Genomic DNA, 23,543 nt, shown 5'->3' with positions numbered 1-23,543 from the left:
GGCTTCCACATAGCCATGGACGCAAATGTTGATGAAAGCCGGCTGCCGCCCACCCGAGTCGTTTACCGTTCAACGGATGAACCATCACCAGAACGTGGCGAAGCAAAACAACGTTCGGATGAACTTCGCCGTTGCTCAGCTCGACAGCCAAATTTCGTTCGTGTCTGACGCTCTACCGTACGCAAGGATGAATCATTCATATTCTACGCATGTGTTGGTATACCATTGAAGCTTCAGGTTTTGCAGAGTACGCTCTAACTCCATTCTTTAATAGTGCGCCAGCAGTCGTACAGATCGGTACGTAGCTTTTTTGTAGTGTCTGTCGGTGGATTCCGCGGGGAAGTTATTCCGTAGAGTTCGGGTAAAGGTGGAGTCTTACATTAGCGTTTGGATAACATTCAGAAGTGTTAAATTGAGTGCACAATTCACCGCTAAGTAAGCAGTTTATAGTAGAATGATTTAAGACAAACCGAGTTTATGCATTGTAGATGCATCTTGGATGTTACACAATTTGCGTTTGGTATCGTAAGCTTCCAAGGCGTTTACTCGTTCGCGTTGCGCCTCCAACAGAAGTAAATTGAATTTGGTGAAATCTACCGCTTGGTGTGGGTGGTGCTACAGTTGAATTCACTTTCGGGTGCGTACTCGACAATCGTGTGAACAGATCCCCAGTGGCGGCTTAAATTGTAGAATAGGGGAGCCGTTTTGCAATCGCCATTATAGTCAGTGCTATTATTCATTTGAGTCAGCCCAATCGAGCGACAGATTCCTGCTCTTTGTGCTAAACGCAGTGCTACACATTAGTGTGAGTTATCGCAGAGGGAAAAAATTGAAAACAACTTTTCCATACAAACACCGGCGCACCTGTGAGTAACGGCTGTGGGTGCTCAGGTGGATTATTTACGTGAAAGCCATTCTAATTATGCAGCACTGAAATTAATTGACAACGCCTGTAGTGTTACCAGATATAAATGTATTTTTTTTTTTCAATCTATAGCAATAGCCTTTAACGCTTATGCAAAAAATGCAGTCTAGTGTTCAATAGTGATTTTTTTCAGAAGAGCTTCGAGCAAGGTGGTAGTGGTTCTACACCAAACGAATTAAAGGTGTTCGTGAGAAAAAAAAAACAAACGAAGAAAAGAAACAAGATACAAGAATCAGTGAGAAACGGAAAGGCAACAGTCACGCATACCTATAGTTAGTTTCAGTTTAAAGCAAACGACTCAACCATCAGTGCCCGGCAATGGCGAGCGGGGTCAAACTGAATTCCGTATCAACAACAATATTTTGTTGGATAACGATACTAGGTAAGGACATTTTACGGATTATAACTAATGCCGACATTCTACAAGGAGCAATTGTGCTAGCATACATACCTAAGTCAACACATACGCGTTCTTCCCTACTCGTATACCATCTACAAAGCCAACAGAAGAAAATGATATAAGTCAGGATAATCTGGGTCTTCATTACGTTACTAGGAATTGTTCACCGTTTTTAAAGTTGCTACAAGTCCATATGACATTTCAACAAGAGTGTGACAACCTTGAAATAAAATTTCCTGCATGGCTCATAGCATAATGCTTCAGTCACACAGAACTCTAAAAATAACAATTCCAATACATGCTAGTAAATAGTACACTACATTTTGATACTTTGCAAGCCGATGAAAATCGATCACGGAGTCCGAGGTGGTTTTATTTTCTTGGGCTTAATATTGTGTCGCTTACTGTCTATGTTATGGCAAACAACGAAGGGACAGCATGTGCTTTACGTAATGCGCTTATAATTATTAAAAAAATGGCAGCTGGAGAGTAATCACAATTTTATATGATCAGAAATAATGATATACTTATTCTCAGTCATAGGTTGTGGTGAGTAAGTTGAGAATGAATCAAATATAAATTACGTATTATTGAACCGGTCCTTAACTACTGGCGTTTGGCAGCGTCTGTCGACTGGCATGATGTTGATGTTGATGGTGACGGTGGTGGAAATTTCTATTTTCGTTCGAATGATTTTCCTTCTCGCTTTCGTTGGTGAACTTCAATTGGGCTTTCTCTTGTGCCCGACGGGAAATCTCGTCTTGACACTGTCGTTTATTTGGAATAGAAAATATATATTTTCGGCCTGACCTCCGGTCGTTGAGCGTTGATTTTAGCATGACTACCCTGCGTTCCAGTTTTGTGTGCTAGTTAACAGTACACTGACTGCCTTGGAGCAGGTTTTTCATTACTGTATTTGGTTTGAAACCTACTACACTAATTACTACACTCTTGCAATACTTTAAAAAAATTAGAAATCAAAAGGCGAGGTTCTACGAAAATCAACAGTTCTAATTTTGACTTTTACAACTGAGAAGATTATTTCGAGGTTAGCTTATCCAATAATTTGAGAACTATTGCATTTGAGAAAAAAATGTTGAAAATAATGCACGAATATGCATTGCGGCACAGAACCTGGGGTTTCTTTCATAATGTAACGTCAATTTCAAACGTATTATTATGAATTAGAGTAAGTATTGTTCTAGTCTAATTAGAAATTCGGTCACTCAAGTTATTGTGCATTTCATATTCTCACCAAATTTTAATAAATTGAATTGTTTCAGTCTATTTTGCAGCCAGACCTACATGGAGGAAACTAACCTTACGTTGGATGGTCGTTTTCGACCCTGTAAAAATGTGGAAATTTTTCAAACTTATTCGTTTTGTAACATGTCATCGCCATCTTAAAAATCTTCATAACTCGACTCTTTTAAAAAATGAACATTTTTTTGCCCTAAAATTTTTGCAATAAGGTTAAAAATGAAAAGAGTGTAAGTGTAAACAAAAAAATCACAATGAATTATGTGATGTCATTTACATGAAAATCGTGTTAAAGCATGACGGGTCGAAAACGACACAATCTGGCCGAAAACTCCCAAAATCAAATATCACTACTACCATCTATCGGAAAAGGGCTGAAAGTGTTTTTTCGATGCATTTGCGATGCAACGTTCAAGCAAAAAACTAACGAAAACTCAGTATTGATTTAGGTAACCCAACTCCCGAGAAGATTGACTACCTACAACAATCCATGCTGTAGCTAATGTCCGCATCGTTGAACTGTGACTCGATGTACTAGGCTGTTCAAGTAGGTATAAAATTTACAACTGATATTGTTATGAAATGGAAATTCAGCAATGACTTTTAAAAAATGCTGTCAATTTCCTAAATTTGAATGCTCGCTCTTTGAAAGCGAAAGAAGATGTGTTTTTTTTAATTTTCTAGCAGTCCATGATGTGCATATTGCAGTTGTGACTGAAACGCTTTAAAAGTCTAACAATAAACTAAAAAGAAACCTTAATATGGTTTGGCAGAATTAATGTCGGAGGTGGAGTTGCAATAGCTATCGAATAAAACATCGTGTTTTGCCCCTTCTTAAAACAAAGGTTATTGAGAGTTTGTGTATTTACCTTTTTAATGTACTGGTGAGCAGCAAAATCATTTCAAGAGAGATTTACAGAAAATTACGAGAAATAAATCTAAATTATTTATCATTGGTGATTTTAATGCAAAATATCGAATAATGATAGAGCAATTCCAATGTAAAATGGTCCTACGTGTTTTTCTTCTGTTAGGAATCCAACCACAATTGATTTGATATTAACAAATCAAAATCATTTATGCAGTGATTTATAAACCCATGCTGATTTTGATTCTGATCATCTTCCTATAATTTTTTCAATGTCCCGTGAAAATGTTTTAAATTCCACTAGGTCTGTGTTTAATTATCACATGGCCAATTGGGATTGATATCGTACCCCAATCGAAGAAAGCTTGAATTGTGACATTGTTTCACAAAATAGTGCTGAAATTGACAGAGCATTCAATGATTTGTGCAGTTTAATTATCAATGCTCGGAACTTATCAGTTCCTGAGGCTAGAGTGAAATTTAATACACCAATTATTGACAACGAGCTTCCACTTCTTATACGTTTGAAGAACATACGGAGACGTCAGTATCAAAGCTCTCGTGATTCCCCGATCAGAAGAGCATAACTAAAAAATTACAAAATTCTATCAACGGGAGATACAAATAACATATTTTGATACGATGTAGTATTTTCCCATTCGCTTTGGATAACAAAGTTGAATCTGAATGAGTTATAATAACAAATCATGAAATGGAGTTGTTCTGAAACAAATCTAAAAATTTTTTCGTCTCTATCAAAACCTGTTGTTTATAACAATGATTGTTATTATAATGTTCTATTTGCTATCTCATTTTGTTAGAAAACTGATACGTTAGTAACAAAGTTTGATATGGGTTTGATATTATTAGAATATTTTTTGTTATAATTTCTGTTATTTTAACACCTAACGGTATCAAAATTATAACACAACCTGAAAGGTTTTTCACATAACAAACTAACAGCCTCTGTTACATTTTTGTGTTGGCTTTCTGATCGGGTCTGCTTTGAAAGTTATTTTTAAAGATTTACAACGGAACCAAACCTTTCTGGAAGTTTTTGAAATTTTCCAGTTCTTAAAGATGGTGACCACATTTTTCTTACAAATGAACAAAAAACTCAAAAACTTGTTCATAATTTCAGTTTGAATGTAATGAGTCCTATTGATAACGAAGTAGGATCACAAAAGTATGATCAGATCACCACTCAACAATTTGTTGCTGAAGAGGTACTGGAAACAAATTGAATGAAATACGAACTATTGTCAAGAACTTCTAAAACATGAAAGCATCAGGAGATATATCCTCAAAAGATTTCCCGGAAGCTCTTTAATTTTCTTGGTGAGCATGTATAACAGATGCTTTGAATTAGCATATTTTCCCTTAAAATGGAAAAATGCCAAAGTCACTCCAATTTTAAAACCTGAAGAAAATCCAGCTGAAGCATCAAGTCTAGTCTAGTCTTCTATAAGCAAACTGGTTGAAAAAGTAACTCTCAATAAAACGATGACACATATCAATGAAAATTTAATTTTTGCAAATGAGCAGCTTAGTTTTTGCCTTAGAGCAAAATCCTTTCAAATCGCCTGGAAATACGCGAAAATTTAATCGACCATTTTTGATTTGAATGAAACTTTGCACACGTATTTGGCTTAGCAAACTGAGCATTTTTCACAGGTGGAGAGATTTTTTACACCCATGAGTTACATTCTAAAAGGGCGTATGCCTTTTGGCACAGGTTTCATTCGAAGCATTGTAGCCAAGAAACCGTTGGTTGTATAGAAAAACTGTCTGAGAATGAGTTGTAGGGAATTAAAAATGCACCATGAAAAATATACACTGTACAAAAAAAAATTTTTTTGACCAAAAAAATAAAAATAAACATTAAATTTCAATTTAAAAAAAAAAGTTGAATTTTTGTTTAATTTTTTTTTAAAGAAACTTGACGTTAATACGCAACTATTAAAAAAAGTCTAGGATGGAGAAATGAAAAATAATTTTTTTATGGTAGATTAATTTTTTTATGGAAATTATAATTCAAACATTTTTCAAAATGTTTGTATTCTGATGATTTTAAAAGATGCAGAAAGTCATTTTGAATCAAAAAGCTCTTGGTAGTAAACATTCTAAAGGCATTGGTTTTCGAGTTATTTCTAATTTAAGCTCGAAAAATTATAATTATTTAGGAAAATACACGTTTTTCTTAATTTGTCCATGGTTCTCCAGCAAAAACCATACGTTTATTGGAATCCTTGATCAAAAATATACAATTCATTCTTTGACAACAAAACGATTGGGCAAACGGTTCTCAAGAAAAGAGTTGGATGTTCTAAGTAATATAAATATATATAAGAATCAAATATTTTTTTTCGAGTTTTATTATCTTAGGAACATATTTTTTTATGACATAGATACTTTACAGAACTAGTTTCACCTTATATTTTATATACATCATAAGTAAATGATTCGTCATCTTCTGAAAACAGCTTCGTTTGTATCTTATTTTCTGAAATCGGAACAAAAGAGTAATACTTTTGTGTGGCAGCTATTATTAAAGATTTTTTGAAAATAATGCTCCATTCTGTTACTCCTTGTTTATATTCTTCATATGATACCCAATTAAATGACATTTTTGATGAATTTTTATTATTTTGCTGATTAGACCAATCATACAATTCTTTTGCGCTTGTAATAGGATGTTCATGTTCTTTAGCTAAACTTGCATTTCCTGCCATTCGTTTTAATATGCCACCAATTGCATCGCATGGGCCTTTACCATGAGAAGTCGCAAAAAAAATGCCTTTCTGCATCGACGATATATTTTGTTTTGAACTTGCAAAGACTTGCAAAGTTTTTTCTATTTTTATATTGTGAGGCAGCTCCATCAGACATTAATATCGCTTTTTTCAACTGTATTGTTGTTTTCAAAAAACTCATTAATTTGGCAACAAACACCTGAACCGCAACAGTATCATGATGGAGTACTTCCGATATTATGATGAAGCTGATATTCTTAAGTGTTCCAGATTCTGAATAGTAAACAACGAAGGGATGAATGGTGGCTTGACTATTATTCCAATAACTACACGAATCACAAATTGATAAAGACGTATTAAAATGAGCTTGACTGTTCAATATTTTTAATTTTGCAATAACGTTTTTTTTTTTAATTTGCGTAAGCTTGATGAGCACCGATGATCAGAAAAGGGTTTACAGCATTTGGGCTTGGTGTATTCCAGTTTCACTTTATTCATCTTCACAAAATGGAAACTGTTACTAACTCATCTGGAGTAGTGCAAACGTATTTATATACGAAAACAGATATTATAGGTAACCCAGTAGTTACTGGTTGCGTACTTTACAAACAGTTATTATTAGTAAACAAGTAGGTAGTGTTGCACGACAAACATATTTTTTTATAAAACATTCGGCAAGGGGAACGTGTAGGTAGGCTAAGGTTTAGCGCTTGAGCTATTTATCCAATCGTTTTGTTGCCAAAGAATGAATTGTATATTTTTATTTTTTTCTTCACATAACATTTATTTGACACGGCACGAATACAATTTAATGTTTAACGGCGCCAATTATATCTGATGACTTAAAAACTAAAGCAAATTTTTTATCCTCGCTGCCGACTACGAGCTGAAATTAAGTCTAACTTAAAACTAGCATGGGATTTCCAATCAGTGTTTTGTTGTTCAATGGTCGTCTGATAATCGTCGAATGGCATGTATGGATTCGTTCTGCTGAGCCACGATGTCGTGAGTTGGGACAGAGGCTCGTAGTCCTTGGGTCCTGGTTCTATTGTGCGGGGTCTGGTTGCTGGTTTTGTGCTTAAGGTTCAAACGTGTTCTTGTCGTTTTGTTGGGTGTAGACGGAGGGGAACGGGACTAGACTGGGGCGTGGATGGATTTCAGGAAAACGTATATAAGGGACATGTAGGATAGGTCACGGCTCGCCAAGACATCACGAACAGGAACAGCCGGCTGTCTACCCTCGGCCTGCAGGGAAGCTATTAATTTAGACCTGGCGTCACGGTGTACAGGGCATGACCAAACCACATGCTCTATGTCGTGATAACCTTCACCACAGGCACAGATACCACTTTCCCCGAGCCCAACACGACGGAGGAGCGCGTCAAATCTATAGTGATTGGACATAAGCCGGGACATCACGCAAATGAAATCCCGACCTACATCCAACCCCTTGAACCACGGGTTCGTCGATACTTTGGGGATTATGGAATGTAACCACCTTCCCAATTCCCCTCTGGTCCAAGCATTTTGCCAACTGATGATCGTATTCTGACGTACAAGTGCGAAAAATTCATTAAAGGCAATTGGTCTTTCATAAATATCACCGTTTGTTGCGCCCACTTAGCCAAAGAGTCCGCTTTCTCATTACCCGGTATCGAGCAGTGAGAAGGGACCATTGTATATTTTTAATCAAGCAGCAATTAAGAAGAACGTGTATTTTCCGAAATATTAATAATTTTTCGAGCTTAAATTTAAAATAACTCGAAAACCGATGCCTTTAAAATGTTTACTACCAAGAGCTTTTTGATTCAAAATGACTTTCTGCATCTTTTAAAATCATCAAAATACAAATATTTTGAAAAATGTTTAAATTAGAATTTTTATAAAATTATTAATCTACCATAAAATAAATATTTTTCATTTCTCCATCCTGGACTTTTTTTTAAAAAGTTTGCGTATAAAAAAATATTCAACTCTTTTTTTTTTAAATTGAAATTAAATGTTTATTTTTAATTTATTTTTTGGTCAAAAAAATTTTTTTTTGTACAGTGTATATTTTTTTTATGGTGCATTTTTAATTCCCTACAACTCATTCTCAGACAGTTTTTCTATACAACCAACGGTTTCTGGACTACAATGCTTCGAATGAAACCTGTGCCAAAAGGCATACGCCCTTTTTGAATGTAACTCATGGGTGTAAAAAATCTCTCCACCTGTGATATTCGACCATCGGTCATTTCGCGCGATTTGTCTCCATAGGCATTCGACTATTCATCAGTTACTTAGAGTAACTAAATTCATTCGTACTAATAAATCTGAAGGTTATTCCTCTGGCTTGTTAGAGCTGGTGTACCTCGAGGAAGTATCCTGGGCCCAATCTTATATGATGTTTTTACCTTTGATCTTCCTGATTTACCACCATTCGTGTCATATGTAGTCAGCTGCAAAAACATCTAGATATATTTTCATCATATTTGCAAAAATGGAAGATATCTCCTAGTGCATCAAAAATATAACTAATCATTTTTTCATAAACCAATAATTTCGTTTCTACCAAAATCACGATGTTAAGATGACCAAAACTTTCTACCAAAAATCACGATGTTAAGATGAACGGTGCAATCTTAAATTGGTCTGACCAAGTTAAATATTCAGGGCTAGTTTATGATAAAAATCTTACTTTCAAGCAGCACATTCAGAATATCCAAACAAAGTGCAATAAATACATAAATTATATCCTCTCATCAGAAGATATTCTAAACTTTGTCTCAAAAACAAACTGTTAATTAATAAACAAATATTTAGACCAGCAATGTTATATGCAGACCCCATCTGAACGAGTTGTTGGACAATCAGAAAGGATATGCTTCAAATGATTCAGAATAAACTTCTGAAAATAATATTGAAGTCTGTGTAGTTGATTCGTGCTAATCCAGCGATAGCCCGAATGAACTACACAGGCTTACTAATGTGGAAAAATAAGAAAATATGTCAAACCAAAATACCAATAAGTTTCGAAAAAATCGTGGCGACCCTCAATTACAACGATTAGCTCACTTTATGGTCAATAGGATAAATGTAAGATTGGGTTTAGGTTTAATTTTAAATCCATTTCTTTACTTGACAAGTAGGTTCACAATTTTCCTACAAATATATTCACTTAATTGCGAAAGCAATTACAATCTATTCATGAATCAAAATATAAAATAGGTGCAATAGTGTTGATATGTCACCGTTTGAGACAGAACACACAAAATAAATTCTGAATAAATTTTAGTAAATTATTCATCACAAAACACCCCTATAAAAAAACTCACGAAAACTCGTGTTTGAAAATATTGGTTCCTAAAAAAATGGGTCGTAGTTCTACGGTTAAAACAACACTAAAACAGCTAAACCTGTTTTTTTATTACATGTTACCTGACAAAACGCTTAGGCATTCGTGTATCAAAAGATCTTGCTAGAGTTTATGTACAGAAATCTAAGAGGAAAAAAATGAACGGTTAAAACGAGAAATAGAAAATAATCAGAATAATAAAATATAAAAACTGGAGTTATAGATTAAGTTGAAATTCGTAATGATCACAAAAATTGATCAAAATATGATCATGTAGATGACTAACATAAATATGGCAGGCAACAGTGCACTAACATGTGGCTTGAATGTCAGAGAAGAGATCAGTAATAAAACTAAAACACTTAACAATAAATAGCACTTTACGTGACTTCAGACTAGTGTTGGGACTATCCGGATTGAAATATCCGAATATCCGACCTCGGATATCCGACAAATATCCAATATCCGGATCAATCCGATATCCGGATATTATCCGGCAGGATATCCGGATTTTCGAAAAGTCGAATAACCGGATATCCGACAGAAAAAAAAATGCGGATATCCGGACATCCGATTATCCGACTATTCGATTATCCGTATCCGGATATTCGGTCATCCGAATAGTATTCGTTCACCCATCCGTGATTCGAGCTTCGGATAACCGGATCACGAATATATCCGGTTAAAAGTCCCAGCACTACTTCAGACCACCAGGGTTAACGATATTGCCATTGAAATATCAGTGATTATTGCCATTTAGAAAAAGACTAACCTCAACTTGTATAATTCGTAGTCTGTTTGATAAGCGGTTCGAGATGGATTCGAATCTTAGTCGAATTAGGCGATTCGGTGCCAAAGGCCTAATTTCACAATACCACGATGACTTCCTTTTTGTAAAACGAAGTATCTCCTATAATAAAATTGACTAAATAAAGGTATAATTCTCTTTCCGGATATTGTAATTAGCAATACCGGTAATATCACAATAAAACAAGGTTACTGGTCGCAGTGATTGGTCTATATACAGAAAAAAGGTTTACATAATGGTGTCAGAGGTTAGTGTAATGACAGCATTAACCTAGATTGATCCATTCTAAAGAGAAACCGTCTACGCTATACGGTATACTCTATATGAACACCTTAGGCGACGACAATCGGTGAAGAAATGAAAATCGCGTTTCAGGATGGGGTACTCAATAATGGGGTACTTTGAATTTCAAGTAGACGTTTATCGTCATCGAATTATAATCACCGCCGATGCTGGAAAACATAGTAAATAATTTTACCCAAGAGTATGCTAATCTCGCGCATGCTAAAGACCAAGAAGTGAGAGAAAGTGAACGCCAGACGGAGGCTCATGTGGTATAGATGCTTGGGGGTAAGACCCATTAGGGCTACCAAGAATTGAGAACATCGGTTGAGCCGAACAATTGCAACAGGATCCCCATATGTTTTGTCTACAAGTGGAAACGATCGTATAACAGTTGGAGCGCTGCAGGGGTAAACATTTCAAGTATCAGAGGAAACATCTCGTTTTTCAATATTGTTGAGGATTACTGGCTCGGTTTTTTCACTCTCGTTGTGTGCTTTCAGCAGTCCCGTAATCCGCCATATTTCAATGGTTATGCACGGTGGAATCATTCATAGTTTTTACAACTATTTTATATCAGCTCATAGTTCATAAGCCTTTTGATAGAAATACTGGTAATTATGAAACATTCGTATTATTTTTTTTTATTCTGCTCTTCTCATGTTGAATTATTGATGATAACTTTTATTTTTGCTTTTTGATTATTTGTTGCTCCCATTGTGCGTCATGCTATTTTCAGACGCCGTACCCAAAAGAGCTGACTGCTGTTGCACACATTGTGGGAACGAAGAAAAGAATGCTTATGTAAACAAGTTTGCCATTTCGACTTGTCGATCTGAGCACTTCGTTTTTTGCCAGCTCAGCCTGTCTTGTTATGTTTAATATTCGATCGTTGACAGCAGTACTTCTAGTCTCTTTCTATGCTGCCGCGTTGGAGCCATTCGAAGCCGCCTCAGTGTATCTGGTTGCAGGAAATATGACTTAAGATTTCTTGAGGCTTGTTTACAAACTTAGGAGCTTTGATTTTGAACACATTGTGGGAGAATATCAATGTTAGGTGACCGGATGGATCCAATGAAGAGAGTGATGACTCAGCGCATAGCATTGAAAATGCAAAGCTTGTGATATTAAAGAATGATCGCACTGGAGGTTGTTGTTTGTGCATGAAAAGAAATATTGATTGACTGAAACGAATTATGAAACTAACGTACCTATTTACATTCCATTTCTTCTAACTTTGACTAAATGATGACTTGAAATCATTGATGGTTGAATTTATTGCTCATCAGAGCACTCGAAGGTTAGGGTTTTATGAAAACGAGACAAATCAAACGTAATTTCTTTTTTTGGAAAATATAACACTATATTCCTATTTAAATCACATATTTTTTCAATCGATTAATATTTGAATGGCAAAAGTAGAATCAAAGTTACAGAAATTTCAAGTGTACTGCAACTTGAAGAAACTTTTGTCGTCGTCAAACTCTAATCTCAATTACTTGGAGCTTGTTTTTTCTAAACGCTCTGTGGTTGGTACGATAAGTAAAGCCCCATTTTACAGTAAAAAGATAAATTTGTGCTTGTCTTGTAGAGAAGGGACTAGTATTACTACTAGTATTAAGACAATTGAACGTTGTTTGAATAAAGCATAGGTACGTGATAGGAGTAACTTTCTCAGACCATTTGAAAATATCGTTCGAAGCATTTTAGGCTCGCCTACAACAATCCACTGTTTTCATGAGTATTTTTGTCCTGTTTTCTTACCTTTTTAGCGAATGAGCGATTAGTGTTTTGATGGACAAAATATTAGCGACACTAATAATTCGCTACCCAGCTTACTTAGCGAAATTGTACCCACTAGTATACATATTTCTAATATTTAGTGTCGATGAGCGTATTATTGATTTAGAAAACAATATTAGTTCACCTCCTGCTTGTTGCTTTGCTTTTCCAAGGTTAACGTTCTACTAATACGTTACGAACAAAATCCAAACAACAATGACAAACCACGTTATCCGCATAGACAGTTGTATTTTCTGTTTGCTTTGTAATTACTATATTTTAATTAAGCATTCTCATATCTTATTATTATATCAAAAGACGCCCCAGACATTTGTACTGCTCGAGGCTACTAATTAACCGCGATTTTCGATCAACTGTTGTCTGAGAACGAGTCATAACCGCGTTTGGTTTGACTTTTTGTGGCAATTAAAACAAAGGAATATATCAACGAATTAATAATGTACCAAACGTCATTCACAGCAAACTGCCACAGGCAGGTGTATTCCTGCGTTCAGAATCCAGCAGAGTTATACAAGGCAATCGATATCGAAGCACGTGGGATTTCTCTGTGTGCAATCCAGTAGCACGAATTCAGTCAGATAGACTAAATTATATTTCCCAAAATTCCAGCGCTCAAGCCCTCTAGCTTAATAGAGCGGCGTACACTAATGAATTCAAGTCAATGTAATGAATTTTAAATTGTACGATCCGCATAAATTATTTGGCGGTTAAATATGCGAATGCTTGTTCATGTGTGCTGCGCTTGTGCATCGACACGATGAAACCGTTAAATCGTTTCGTTGCTAAGTAAAATCCCATATGACGTATGAACGCTTTTTCATTTTGTTTCGCATACCTACCATTCTGCATGCAGAATCCAATCTTTTTACAACGATGATAGCAGCACAGATCATCCGGTGTTTTGTTTAATGGACAGGATAAAATATTTCATTTAGTTGACAACAGAATGAAACTGAATAAGAAAAAAATTACAACTGGTTACATCTTCGCAGAAACAAAAAGGTTATTAGGCGTCTTGCGAAAATTACGTAACGCTAAAAATCTAGATTTGTAACAATAAGTAACGTTCGATATAACACCCTCCCTAAAATTACGTAACGCTGAACAATCTATCTTCCCCTTCAAATTTTGAGCAAACATCACATTAACTGTCTCAACCAACCCCCCTCCCACTATGTAACAATAAGTAACGAAGACTCAACCCCTCTTTCTTCCTCCATGCGTTACATTATTTCAGTAAGACGCTTAACTAGTTAATATTGTATCTTGTCAAAAAATATTTCAATTATTTGCCTCTTTCTGAATTGAGCTTTCAAATTTGATCGTAAGAAATTGCTCCGTAAATTCAATTTATATTTACGTTAATATTTGGTTTTCCACGTCAACTGGAAAGCGTCAAAAGTTTGCCAAAACTATGCTTGCTTCATCTACTGTCAATGAAATAAACTGGATACATACTTCATTACACTGTCGTTCAAAATATTTGTGGCACTCTGACACCAATAGTCCCTTGTTGTTCAAAGCAAAATAATATCAAAGATAAGAAACAGTAAAGCACCAATACGCTTTGGCGGAGGAGATGTAATCGTTGTTCGAGCCCAAAGTTTTATGTCAAAATTTTTTCTCAGCTATTATTAAAAGTAAATATTTGAATTGCCTTAATTATTCAAAATCCTTTGAAATTGTTTGTTTGTCGACTGTAGCGATTAATTTTGTAGTAAGCCAGAAGTAAAAATGATTTTTTGTTTCTTAATCCAACAGTTTCAGTGACTTTATTTCACCTTTTAGAAAGTCACCGAAACTGTCGGATTAAGAAACAAAAAATCGTTTTTGCTTCTATACACGGGCTGAATTAGCCAACCAATCTACAAAATCTCTTGTCCAACAAAAAAAAAAAAAAAAAATCATTAACTTTGGGATTATATGCATATATAAAATATGCAATTATTTTTAAACAAAAGCGTAGGTGTCAAATCTGTTTTGCACGAGTTTTCTTCTGAATTGAAGCTGGTATGCATTTGAAATTATATTTCTAAAATCTAAATCGTAACTTTGAAAGTAATTAATGCTTAAACTATTAGTTACTGACCCTTATTTACTAATTGATCTCAATTGAAACTACAGCCTCTAGACTCGAATGCTTCATTCCATTCACTTTCAAAGTCGCCACAGAAATCTCCCACGCTGCTAAACATAACTTATTTTCACTTGCTCGAGGTTTCACTTGGCTGCTGCTGTTGCTTTCTCGCAGCTGTACACTGTCTTCTGTGTCGTGAAAACATTTCCGGACTAGCATCGATTTGTATGCCTAGTCATGCGTCTCTTGTTCATCGCGACTGTATCTATTTTTTGTGCCAGCGAAATTTTCCCAGTATTTTCTTCTCAAATGATCGGTTGACTGCTCTGCTAGGTCAAGTGTTAACATTGCTTCCCAAAGTTGTACCTAGTCTAGTTGATGTTGTTTGCTGCAGTTTGTTATGATGGCCGTTTTCAGCGCAGACCTGGAGACTGCAGCGAAAGGCCTTGAAACTTTATTACTTGCAATAACAGTGTATAGGTATATGTCCAACGATACGTTTTAGTAATTAGCATGCATTTTTGACGCGGCATAATTTTCCTTCGTGCTGATGAATAAGGCCGTTACAAATTTTATTTTCATTCTTGAATCTTGAATATTGAAAGGGGAAGAAAAAAAAGCTCAAACCGTTTTGTTCATTTCATTGGTTTTTCGACAGCATAAATGCTTAATTTAGCAACAAACAATTCAGGTGACAGCGAGTGTCGTCGAAAGGCAAGCGAAATAAATAATAAAAATAATAAAGTGTTATTTTTCAACATTTATTTGAGTGCAAGTTACAAACGTTACAAACTTGCACACAAACTTTGATCAAAGATATTTCTTTTTTTTTCGTCTCGGTGTTATTTATTTTTTGCCACCCCCTTTGCTAACTTTGATAACCCTGGACATAAAAAGAATTCGAAATTTGTAAAAGGTCGAGAAATTAAGCAATGAGCTTCGTACAAAAAACTCTCTGACCGATTACTAAGTTTGACTCAGTTTTTTTTTGTTTGTACCATAAGAAATCGCCCAAAATACGGCATGTTGATATTGTTAATTATAAGTTTAAGACAATTATTTATAAGGTAAAAAAAATGATTTTTAATTGAAAGCGAAGGTCATCGTCATCATTACCTGACAATTTTCAATTGAAATTGACATGGGGCATAAGCGGTGAAATGGCCCGATATGATGTGAATGATTTAGATTTAACCATCAACATCGGCACTAAAAACTGCTTGCACGTTTAAAAAGTATCACCGAATGACGTGACGCGGTACTAGTTTAAAATGACATGCTATAAAAATGCAATGAATTATACTTTGCGTTAGTTATTACGTCAATTGAAATAGTCTTCAGTTTCATTCGCATTGAACCCATGAACATTAGACGTAGAAGAATCTCGTTATCAAAAACGGTTTGATAGCCAAAAAATGTTCATCGTGTTTCGATGATAGTAGCCAGAGGAATTGAAATGAAAATGAAACTGGTCGAAACAAAAAGACTACGTGAAATGTTCCGTTTTTTTGTTATGCTTCGAAAACGTGGAGCCCTGGTACGTATACGGTAGTAATTACGCTTGATTCGTAAATTTTATGCGAAAAACTAAAGTTGAATATTTTCATTTAGATGAGTACAATGTATAAACAATGATGTGACTGCAAATTTCAGCTTGAAAGTCTGTGATAAAAAGTGGTCCTACATTCAATCTCAAGAAAACTGGAACTCAAAACAACTCCTTTGAATCAAATAAAAAAAAAATAAACCACTATACTTTTTTTCTTTACTATACTTTTTTTTGTTTTGTGCTTTGTTTCGGCTGCTCGCACCAAACACTTATACTTTGCTACTTACAGCACAGCTGAGCGAAACAAGAGTGGAATCACTTTAAGGAGAATTCAAAGAAGTACACCGCAGTGTGCACTGCTGAGATAAATTCGACAATATTCGAAGAGCAAACATACGTGACGGGCGAAGAACGCAATTTGCTTTTTACCTGTATGCTCTCCTCGTTTGATATATGCTTAAGAGACACACAATAGGAGCTTTGCGATGAAATCTGTTTTGTAGTTATAGAGCGTAATGTCTTTTCGTGTGAAAAAGCTCTCACCAGTTTTTATCTTATTAGCGAGATACTTCAGATTCTACCGCGGTATTTTTTCACATGAAGGCTTCCTCAGATACACACGATTCGCTGCTCTCTCCAAGCAAATGTGTAGCTTTGCTCACTAGTGTGAGAGAAGTTGTTCACAGTGGAAGATAATCTTTTACACTGCAATGTTTTTCTGAGGAAAAAAGACAAGCCTGCTCGACAGTAAGACGAATAAACGTATTATTCCGGGGTTCACCGATCATTTAAAATGCAATTTGGATGCTGCAGATTTATCACTTGTCAAAAACCTATTTTCAATGGTCGAGAGTTTCACAAGACAGGGACCTCTGATACGCCTGATTCGAATGATATTCTAACTTTGTACTCAAACTGGAAATATTATAAGCTACTGATCTTAAACTTTTGTATGTAGTATTTTTTTATAATTCTGAAAATAAATTTCTATGCAATTTTATTATTTCAGAGCCAATTAATAATAGCATAGTTACCATATGGGATAGGTCAAATCGCAGGTGACCAACATAGGAAAAATACCCTGATAAAAATTTCGCTAAAACATCATCTATTGTCACAGGCAAGAAACTTGCAACTAGTATCTTTTTGCCAGATAATATTATCTGCAAACTAATCGTTTTGTAGGATACCTGGCTACGTCCTTACAATCGCCAGGGGGAAAGGGGGTAGGAATTTTGGTTCAACGTCTACTTAAGGTACAGTAAATCCATACTACCGTCATAAAAATTACAGGATTAAGGTGAAACCTCATTGAATCTAAAAATGGTCGACTTCGAGTCACCACTTCGAATTTTCAGAAGCACAAGACTCGGGAATACTCATTGCGTTTCCTAATGAAAATTCTATTTTATGTTTGCTTCACCACAGCAAACATAAAATAGCATTTTCACAGGGAACGCATTAACTATTTCCGAATCTTGTGCTTTCGAAAATTCGAAGTGGTGACTCGAAGTCGGCCATTTTTGGATTCAATTACCTTAAAGATATTGTGTTAGTAGGAAAGGTAATATACAAAGGATCCTCATTTCGACATAATGGAGTAATTTAATTCAAAGAAATGTACACTAAGGTCGCTTTTTACGCGAGTTTTTTTTACGCGGCTTTTTTACGCGTTTTTTTTCGCGGATTCCGGAATTTACGCGGTTTTTTTACGCGGATTCCGGAATTTACGCGTTTTTTTCTACGTGGATTCCGGAATTTACGCTGTATTTTTTTTTGCGCGGATTCCGGTTTCCCTTCACTCGGAATGCAGAATTAACGCTGGTTTTTTTACGCCGATTCCGGAATTTACGCGGTTTTTTACGCGGATTCCGGAATTTACGCGGATTCCGGAATTCACGCGGTTTATTTTTACGCGGATTCCGGAATTTACGGGGTTTTTTTTACGCGGCACGTATCCCCCGCGTAAAGGCGACTTTAGTGTATATAAGAATTGTTTGATATATACCCATCATGCTTATCTCTATATGTATTCTGAAATTACCTACATGAACATTTTGAATGGTCTACTCTCACACATCCATTCGTACTCTCGACTAATAAAACAATGTAAATCAATAACGAATATAGCGGATACAAATGATTGGAAAAACATCGCCAAATGCGCGAACAAAAATGGCCTTTTTACAATTTTGCTCTAGTTTATAATTTGTGGTTTTGCTGTATAATTCTTGTAGCTCAAAACTTAAGATGCAACTACTCTTTTGATTGCAGTTTGTTACAAAGGTGCGCATATAAGTGGATGGTCCTGCACGGGTAGTGTAACATATGTCTGCCCTCCTGTGCTCAGTTCAAGTCTGCTTTACCACATACAAAGGAGTTTCAAAAAGAGGTTAACCTGAACGTAAAGGTCTCTTAGAGCGTTTATCGTCCTTTTGCATCTTGTCTTCCTCTATACGTTGATGAGAACTGATGGGTTATTCATGAGAAACCTAAAGATGTGAATGGGCATAAAATGCCTTTTGCTAACCTTTCATTGTTAGTTGTTGGAATCTTTTGTCATACTGATTCAAGACGGGTTATTTGGTGTGCTGCGATGCTTGCGGCTGTTTTCGCATATTGATGACGAACTGATGATAATATGTTCGCCGAAACTTACCTTTGCGTTTTTTAAATTTTAAAACAGTGTTAAAAATAGGTTTATGGTTGGAATGGATTATTTAAATTGCCGAAGCGCTGACGCTTCTGATAATAATCTTTATCCAATCAGAATGTGTGCATAGTAATATCATGTTAAGAGACAAAAATCTTTAAATAAACTCCACGATAACCATTTTCATCAACATCAATTACAAAAACGGTTTGTTTATTCCGGTTCTCTGTCAACCCTCTTTATAAGGATTATTTATATTTCTCATGCCTATCTCCAGCAGTCATGTCGCTCGTTCAACGGAAGGAGGTTTCGTTTGCATCGAGAAAAGATCAGGGGGGAAAAGATGGAGGATGGTTTATTTAGAAGTCATAAAACTAAATTTTAAAAGAGAAAATCATTACTGCTGCTATTTTCAAAAGCTATCGCGATGTACTTATACGTTTTTTTAAGTTCAAAAATTACAAAATTACTAGGTTAGCCAACGTATTAGATGGTTAGTCACCCGTTAACTTTTGAATGTGTTCGTGAAAGAGTAGAAACAATTTTTATCTTCTCATATTCTCTGTGTTATCAGAAAAAAAAAACGTACGCAAGCATACTACCTAAAGCACGTGAGTCGGTGGTAAATTGTTATACCGGTATAATATAATCACTGTGTCAACATCAAATATATTTGCGAAACGCTGTAGGTTGCTCAACTATACAGGTGCACGTTTCTCGGTATGGAAACATCTGATTCTTATGGTGTAGGAAAAGCATAAATATTCCATGGACTGGTGTGGTGGACTCACGGTGTTGTTTTTATTTTATTTTGATGTGGGTTCCTATTTGTGAACCAGGTTTATTTGAAAATTTCTCATTTTCTCAAAGAGCATTTTGCCTGCGAAAGTTTATTTGTTTGCTCCAAAAGTGAGTTGCAATATTTTTTTTGAATCTTCAGGTCAGTTTTGAGAAAGAAAGGCTGGTTTGTTAGAAAGACAATTGTTGTTGTCGAAGACCGGACTTACCTTTGCATCTCCACGACTGTGACGGAAAAAAACAATGAGGGAAAAGGCAAAATGAGGGGGGGGGAGTGAAATCTGAGAACACACTCATGGTTACAAATATCTGCACCATCGAATGATCTGATTTTACTAAGATTCAAAATCCCAATAAATAAACCTCCACTTCCTTTCTTTTGTTTGCATTTTTTTAATTTCCCGGGAAAGCAAATTTTCATTTCCCGATTCCCGGGAAGCCAAAACTCGTCTAAAAATGGATACTCTAGACAATGGTCGTTGTTAATTGCCGCAGAATGTGTAAGGGCCAAGATGCAGATACTCATGGTGACCTGCGGATTTTTTGCCTTAGATCTTCGACTCCAACTAAAAATAAATCAGTGTCATATTTTAGGAAAAAAAGCTTGAATTTTTGTTTACTTTTTAGTTTTAGTTTTATGGATAGTTTATCAAATTTATTCTGAAGGATACTGTAAACTGAAATCTACATACACAATCAAACATCACAACTTCACATTCGAAATATAAAGACTTCGGTAGCACATGTCACTTTTTTGATTTCTTGAATATGAGCTTTTATAACTAACCAAGAACACCTCGCCGATATAAACTGGAATCACTTTGTTGGGTGCTGCAAACTAATGCTCTGATTAGCAATACCTGTACACTGCATGCAGGCTTGATTTTAATGAGCGAAAGAAATTGCAAAGATGATAAAGTTTGGCACGGCGAACTTTTGGCGGTGAGCAGGTACGGGCTCACTAAAAGCGGTTCGTCTATTGAGACGATTGAGGCACAAAAGGATAAACGTAACGCTAATGCTCGTCATTCTCGAACGTCCCGCTCTGTACGCAAACGTGTATGTAGACCGAAGTTTTAATGAGGGCTGGTGTTTTTCGTTCTACCTTCTTTCGTCAGTTCATCCTGCTAGCATTGCTAATAAAGGAAACGAAAAATACATAACTGTGTTTAGTGTTTTAATTAGAATAGCATGATTACCGTCGAACAAGAGTATTTATTCCAACTAATTCCATTGGATTAAAAGGGGCTATGCTACGAAACGAGTCATCCATGAACGAAAGACAAATTGCGAGAAACGTTTCTAGATATGTGTTCAAGTCCAAACACAATACGGGTTTGGGTATATCGTGGAAATTAAATTTATTATCTCATTGGTTATTCGCAACCGTGTTCAATGTTCCGTGTTTAAAGCTGTTTAGTAGAGAGAAATGAAATAGTTTTTGTCAACTAAGTTTTCACTATTTCATAACTTGTTTGTTTTGTAAATTCTGTGAAAATTTGGATCGGATTTGATATAACATATGGAATTTTCGTTAATACAAAGCAAAGACTAATACGTGAAAGGGCAAAAGTGTATGCATCAGTTCGACAACCATTAGTGAGATTTTCCATAAGGAACTGTTTTCGCTTTTATATTCTATTCCACGCTTTGAAGCTCACGGTTCCAATATGGAAGACGGAAATTTCTACCTCAACATGAAACCGTAAAATCTTTCCCCAAAAATCGTCTGAGGAAAAGTATATAGGTACGTTTCCATGTAGAACAAAAGAGGAATGATACCCCGTACTAGAATAGTGTAAGCTAAATTATTTTGGGATTCATTTGCGAAAGCCCGGATGGCTAGTGGAGTGCACTAGACGATTGGGGCTGTCTAGTCTGTAGAGGTTCCCCGATCAGAAGAGCATAACTAAAAAATTACAAAATTCTATCAACGGGAGATACAAATAACATATTTTGATACGATGTAGTATTTTCCCATTCGCTTTGGATAACAAAGTTGAATCTGAATGAGTTATAATAACAAATCATGAAATGGAGTTGTTCTGAAACAAATCTAAAAATTTTTTCGTCTCTATCAAAACCTGTTGTTTATAACAATGATTGTTATTATAATGTTCTATTTGCTATCTCATTTTGTTAGAAAACTGATACGTTAGTAACAAAGTTTGATATGGGTTTGATATTATTAGAATATTTTTTGTTATAATTTCTGTTATTTTAACACCTAACGGTATCAAAATTATAACACAACCTGGAAGGTTTTTCACATAACAAACTAACAGCCTCTGTTACATTTTTGTTTTGGCTTTCTGATCGGGTCAGTTCTATTGAAATTAGAGTTTATGAGTTCGCAGTTTCCGTTCATGGTTCACGGCGTTTTATGATTCTTTGTGTTTTTTTGCGAGTGAATAGCGGAATGTTTTACTTACAGAAAAATAAAAGAAAAAGAAACATGGCAAAGGTACGTGTATTATTTTCTTAATTGTTTGTATTTTTTATTACAAACACGAAGTGAATCCTTCTATGAATCTATCCAGCATGGTTCACCGATGGATTACCAGGACGTTTCAATTCATTGCTTCCATTTTTCAATTCAATTCATTACTTTCATTGAATAAACTTGAAAATTTCAAAAACAACTAATTAACGACTGATTGACTAATGCTTCTGATTTTCTATTTTGAGACTGTATTGATAGTCGCACGACTTCAAATTTTTCAACATGGATTAAAGTATTACAAGAAACGAAACAGCAAAATATCATCTTAAACGACAAATTGAATAAATTCAATTAATGTTGGCAGTAGTGTCTGCCAAATCAATTTCAAAATAACTATGGTTTCCTGAATCGATGGGAAGTTTGAAATTCCTGGTTTTTATACCCTTTTTCAGTAGACCGAATAAGGTACACAACCGTCACCACAGTTGTAACATTCAACTCCAAATTCCTGAAGGCCTGGTTGTACACATTTACAGCGCGGAAGCTTGCCGGTTTTCTAATTCTTCACATTTTCCAGTACCACGCAGAGGCATCGAGAAAGTACAAGCAACATCCTAAGAAAATGCCCTGGACTCTGCACCGAATGTATCGACATCGTTTTGGACGTCTTCTATCGTTTCCTGTGCTATGCAAACCAGCTGGAGAGAGTATGATAGAATCGACATCCATGCAGCGCCTTCGAGGATGAGATCCCAGAACGGGGTGAAATTCCTTATTAATTGAAAGCGTTCCACTGCTTCATCACGTTTTCAAACGTGTCTTTTCTGCTCTTTCTGCAAGCACTTTTCCGCGTGGTTGAAGCTTTAGTTTTTGACTTATAATTTTATGGCGAAGCCAGGTCCTTGGTCCTTGCTGGTTCTCTTAATGGGAGAAGATTTGCAGTCGTGTGCAAAAAAAAAAAAAAACTCGCACTTTAACTTTGTGGTGCTGTGACGGAAGGGCAATGGTGGTGTTTGAAATTTAAGATCCAGAACCAGGTCCAGCTTAATCGTTGCAAGCAACAGTTGTATGTGAGTAGAAATGCTAAGGAGCGAAAGAGAAACTTTTTTCTTATATTCTTTGTTTTTATATTTTTTGTGAATGTAATTATAGCTCTCATGTTCTTCAATTCAATTTCTTCATTCGTTTCTCTAACACAAGTAATTCCATTCGATTGAATTAAATGCAACTTTATTCGATAAACATTTTTCAATGTTAGCACAATAGTGTGTACTGCTAATGATCGACGGACTTTCGCATAACTGCAACAAGTAATATCTAAATATCCTTTTTTCAATTGATTCATTGTATAAAGCCTAATACAGTTCATGTTTACAAATATTAAACAGAGTATATCGAAATTTATCTATTACTCAACAAACATTTAACAAATTGCCGATTTTTTTCCTGAACAATCCCGTTGATTCTTCCATATTTCTTCTTTTATCTCTCTATCCTTCAAAATATATATGTTCTTCACATACAATTTATGTGCTGTCAATAAACGTCGCAGAACAAACAAAAAATGTTTCATGAATAACCGGTGTA

General features: G+C 35.5%; 1 protein-coding gene across 18 annotated transcripts in view; it reads left to right on the top strand.

Moving 5' to 3' along the window:
• Nucleotides 1-192: 192 nt before the first annotated feature.
• The window catches only part of LOC129732487 (fasciclin-2), a 126,419-nt gene continuing 103,068 nt past the window's right edge, over nt 193-23,543 (top strand). For 5 of the 18 annotated variants that reach the window (XM_055693413.1, XM_055693411.1, XM_055693409.1 and 2 more), the window contains exons 1-2: nt 263-435; nt 998-1,307. In XM_055693413.1, the coding sequence (XP_055549388.1) occupies nt 1,244-1,307 (64 nt within the window). In that variant the 5' untranslated portion in view covers nt 263-435; nt 998-1,243. Of the gene's footprint in view, nt 436-997; nt 1,308-23,543 lie in introns of all 18 variants that reach the window. The other 13 variants (XM_055693396.1, XM_055693414.1, XM_055693401.1 and 10 more) reach the window with 12 other exon arrangements.

Source organism: Wyeomyia smithii, chromosome 3 (assembly GCF_029784165.1).
Source record: "Wyeomyia smithii strain HCP4-BCI-WySm-NY-G18 chromosome 3, ASM2978416v1, whole genome shotgun sequence".
NCBI classification, from domain to species: domain Eukaryota; kingdom Metazoa; phylum Arthropoda; class Insecta; order Diptera; family Culicidae; genus Wyeomyia; species Wyeomyia smithii.
This window is presented reverse-complemented; position numbering and strand designations above follow the sequence as displayed.